General features: G+C 34.7%; 1 protein-coding gene across 1 annotated transcript in view; it reads right to left on the bottom strand.

Annotated features, from left to right (window-relative positions):
- Window positions 1-1,062: 1,062 nt before the first annotated feature.
- LOC110467008 (AN1-type zinc finger protein 4-like) overlaps window positions 1,063-4,679 on the bottom strand; it is a 29,554-nt gene continuing 25,937 nt past the window's right edge. The window contains exons 6-7 of the mRNA XM_021523866.1: window positions 3,489-3,640; window positions 1,063-2,490 (exon numbers count right to left, since the gene is read on the bottom strand). Coding sequence (XP_021379541.1) covers window positions 2,355-2,490; window positions 3,489-3,640 — 288 coding nt within the window. The 3' untranslated portion in view covers window positions 1,063-2,354. The remainder of the gene's footprint in view (window positions 2,491-3,488; window positions 3,641-4,679) is intronic.

The following is a 4,679-nucleotide window of genomic DNA, read 5'->3' as shown; positions in this document are numbered from 1 at the left end:
TGTTACGCAATATAAAAATGCAGCAAAAACCTATTCGTATGTAAATGTTGTTTGAATAAAGGCATCATAACAAATTTTAGGACCTAAGCCATATATCTAATATAGAATAAACAAAACAAACAAAAAAACAAAAAAAACCTGACAAACATAATTAATGTTTGGTTATGGCGTATTTTTTAAGACTGTTTATATCGAGAATTAAAACAATAGGCCTGCATCGCTCACCTGGTATTAAATCTCAATCTTATGTAACCTCAAAAGTGATCTAAACTAAAGCTAAAGGCAAAATATCAGTAGTTATGACTATAAGTCATTTAAAAGAACCTGTTAAAAGATTTAAAAACATTTCACCTCAGTGACCTTGAAAGTCGAACAAGTTCATCACGTTGAACACATTTTATAGCCCTTCATCTCAGGATGCAACTTATATCACCACCCTATTCTTTAGTTTATTGAGATTAGGTCATTTAAATGTTTATACATATTTGACCAAATGTGACCTTGAAAGTGGGTCAAGGTCATTCACTTTAACAAACTTGGTAGCCCTTCATCCTAGCATGTTAATTGCCAAATATCAACATCCTGGGCCTTTTGGTTATTCAGAAGTCGTTTCAAGATTTTAAACATATTTGATCCCTGTGACCTTGGATAAATGTCAAGGTCATTCATTTAAACAAATTGGTAGCCCTTTGTCCTATCATGTTATGGGCCAAATATTATAACCCTGGGAGTTTTGGTTATTCAGAAGAAGTTGATTAAAGTTTTTAACATATTTGACCCTTGTGACCTTGAACATGGGCAAAGGTAATTTATTTGAACAAATTTGGTAGCCCTTCATTCCAGCATGCTACTGACCAAATATCACCATACTGATTCTTTTGGTTATTAAGAAGTTGTTTAAAGGCTTTTTAAGACAATTGACCAATTGACCCCTGTGACCTTGAATACAAGTGATTGTCATTCATTTGAACAAATTTGGTAGCCCTTCATCCCAGCATGCTACCAGCTAAATATCATCACCCTTGGCATTTTGGTTATTCAGAATTAATTGTTTAAAGTAAAATATTGACGACGGATGAACGGACGACTAACCACGGCATAAGCTCACTGGGCCCCTTGGACCAGGTGAGCTAAAAGAACTTACTTTTCAAGCTACCAATTTTACTGTTTATTGTATGATGAAATTTACATTTCTTTTTGTCTGGGGGTATTGTTTTTCAGTAGTTAAAAAAGTCTGAAACAAATTTGGACCTGGACCTTTACAATAAAATTGAAAATATGTAAAAAAACATGAATACTGTGAGCCCATAAAGCTAAAGATAACAAAGTCTGTTGTCAATAAAAAGCACTTTCTTATTTTAGACATGAGAGCGACAAAATTAAAATCCATGGCTTGGCATAACATACTGTGAAAAATCCTCCAAGTTATCCTGACCTTTAAAGAACTTTTGATCTTTTAGACAAAAGTCCTTTCATTATGATCATTATATTTTAGAACTAAACAGTGTGGACTGTGAAAAACATTTAACAGAATTGAGACAAAGGGAGTTTTCATTGAAGGTATATGTATTTATTATGGCTCTGCATAGAGCAGAAATTAAGATACCTAGGGTTATTTCATATTTCTAAAAAAAATATAAATAAAATGTAGTAAAATAGGGAAAAATGAAACATCCATTTTAAAGGAGTAAAACAATGATGCATACACTTAATAAACAACTCCCTATACTGTGGGAAAACATGAAAGACTGATAAAAATATAAAATGTAAGCTATCACAATCATCGTCATCAGAACATTCCAAAATAATCAGGCACTTCACCTGTTAGCTAGAACACTACAAGAACACAGAAAATCTCCTCAATCTCCTCAATTCCACTTGAAAATGACTTGGGGGTTTCCTCCCCTCACAGAAATCTCCTCTCTTAACAATGAGCCAAATCTTTATGTAAAAAGATTTCATCATAGACGAAGAGTTTGTTGTCATCATCACTGAGACAAAAATCTGAAATAAAGACTTAAAAAAAATATTCCAGCCGATGTGTACCTTCAGTTTCCGTGTACACGCCAGTGTATGTAGTAGTAGGTAATCGGCACTGATCAGCGCTGGGGTACCTTGGTCATCTAACAATATCACAATTAAATGTTCCTTAGAAACAAAGCAGTCAGTACGACGGTAATTAAGTAGGAGAGGGATCGAGAAAGAGAGAGAGAGAGAGAGAGAGAGAGAGAGAGAGAGAGAGAGAGAGAGAGAGAGAGAGAGAGAGAGAGAGACAACACACAAGTGCAACAAGGAGAGAATTACAAAACCAAATGTTCGGACAATTGCGATACAAAAGCTGGTAGAATCCTGAGTTATATCTTTGGAAGCTTGGGCGCACTGACGACCGGATTACTCTGTTCTAGTAGCTTGCGGCCCTCTGTCTTGTAGTCGAATGTACATTCATGAGACTCTGCATAACGATGTGTCGCACAGAAGTTATTTCCACACCTGCAAGTAATACAATGTTGAAGTTACATAAGGCCAAATAACCGGTCAGTTTCTTCATCAAATTCACTCAAAATTCAGAGATGAAATAATTTTTCACTAAGATATATTTGTTTTTTATACAGACAAAAGTAAATAATTACAGTAAAACCCTGCAAAATTGACTTTGTGAGATCCAGATCAATAGTTTAAGAAATACATGGCATAAGACAAATCTGAAGTTAGTTGGACATTGTCGTGTGTCGATCAGGTTGGACCGCAGAACAGCTCAAGCTCTGCCAATTTTGCGTAAAAACAGATTGCAGAGAGAGAGAGAGAGAGAGAGATTTTTTTTTAATTTTTTTTTTTACATAAAATATAAAACTGCACAAAAATGCAGCTACAAGCCTCTTGGTTTATCGGATGAAGTTTTTTTTTAATGTTTCAAACACATTTGACCCCTGTGGCCTTGAATATATCTTAAGGTAGTTTATTTGAGGGAACTTAAAACAGTCTGCAAATGACTACACATAAACACCCTTGGCCTCCTGGTTATTTAGAAGAAACAGTTTCAAGGTTTTTTTCCCATACTTGACCCCTGTGACTCAAGGGCCCACTTGTATAAAACATCTCAAAGTTAATCTCAAGCAATGTATTGTCTATGGGAAATCTTAGACTTGATGAAATCTCAAGAGAGTTGAGATGTTTTATACAAGTGGGCCCAGGTCATTCATTTAATCCTTTAGGGCAGGTGAGCTAAAATTTAATCCAGTGAAAATGCCTGTAAGAATTAGTACAGGATCGATACAGATCACACTCGTTTATTATTAGTATAATGGGATATCATATTACAAACTGATCGCACTGCCCCCAAGGCACATGAGCTAAAAAATAAATAGCAAAATGAAAGGTTTCAGTTACCTTACTAACCCACTCAACTTTTTGATAACCTGAATTGGAAACACAACAATGTGAATCACTTGGTCTATCACTCGCGTCAGTTTAGCTGACCTGATTCTTACCTACAAATGTAGCTTGTGGCAAGTCCTGTTTTTTTGCCACACACAAAACAACGTTTGGTCACCTTCTTCTTTGGTTTGACAGGTGGAAGGCGGTGTGATGGGGACAGAAGACGGCCATCGCGACTATTGGTCACACGCTGGAGTCTAGCAGACTGGAAAACACGGGAAAAGATTATGTACTGGTGCGCTTCCTTTATTTCCATCCTAATAACTGCTGATGAAATGAGATGCTGATATTCTATATATATTTTATTACATCCATTCTAGTACACATAAATTCTGAACACATAGAAAAGCAGGCTTCAAAAATAGGTTTTATAATAAACAAGGATTAAATGTCCATGTGAAGTTAAGTAAGTATAGAAAAAATAAGATCTTAGACCGACTAAAAAACAAGCTGCTTTCACCCTTCTGGGGCTCTTCAAGTTTTATATATTTATATACAACATGTTTTATACACCCGGTATATAGTGTATATATAATACACTCGGTATAGTGTATATATACAACATGTTTTATACACTCGGTATAGTGTATATATACAATATGTTTTATATACTCGGTATAGTGTATATATACAACGTTTTATACACTCGGTATAGTGTATATATATACAACATGTTTTATACACTCGATATAGTGTATATATTCAATATGTTTAATACACTCGGTATAGTGTATATATACAAGATGTTTTATACACTCGGTATAGTGTATATATATATAATATGTTTCATACACTCGGTATAGTGTATATATATATAATATGTTTTATATACCCAAGTATCATGACTCTAGTCCAAATGGTTCTTAGTATATTTATATTTATACAAAATTCACTCCCCTTTGCCCTAGGATATATACTAGACCAAATTTGGTTCAAATTCCTCAACTCATACAGAAGAAGGATTTTAAACATTTATCACTATGTTCTCCCTATTGGCTCTGACCCCTCTGCCTCCAGGCCAAATTAAGTTGAAATCCAATAAGCTGTTCAGGACTACCTGTAGTATCGTTTTTAAGGAAAAGTTGACGGACACTGTGTCGTGACATAAGCTCCACAGTCCTTTGAACCAGGTGAACTAAATATCCATAGGATAGATGTATGGAAATTTGAGCTTTAATTATTGATCATGGGGTTAAACAGCTAAATACAGTGTTTATATATATATAACATATTTTAACCCCCCC

The sequence above is a fragment of the Mizuhopecten yessoensis genome, unplaced genomic scaffold, assembly GCF_002113885.1.
Source record: "Mizuhopecten yessoensis strain PY_sf001 unplaced genomic scaffold, ASM211388v2 scaffold11153, whole genome shotgun sequence".
Taxonomy (NCBI): domain Eukaryota; kingdom Metazoa; phylum Mollusca; class Bivalvia; order Pectinida; family Pectinidae; genus Mizuhopecten; species Mizuhopecten yessoensis.
This window is presented reverse-complemented; position numbering and strand designations above follow the sequence as displayed.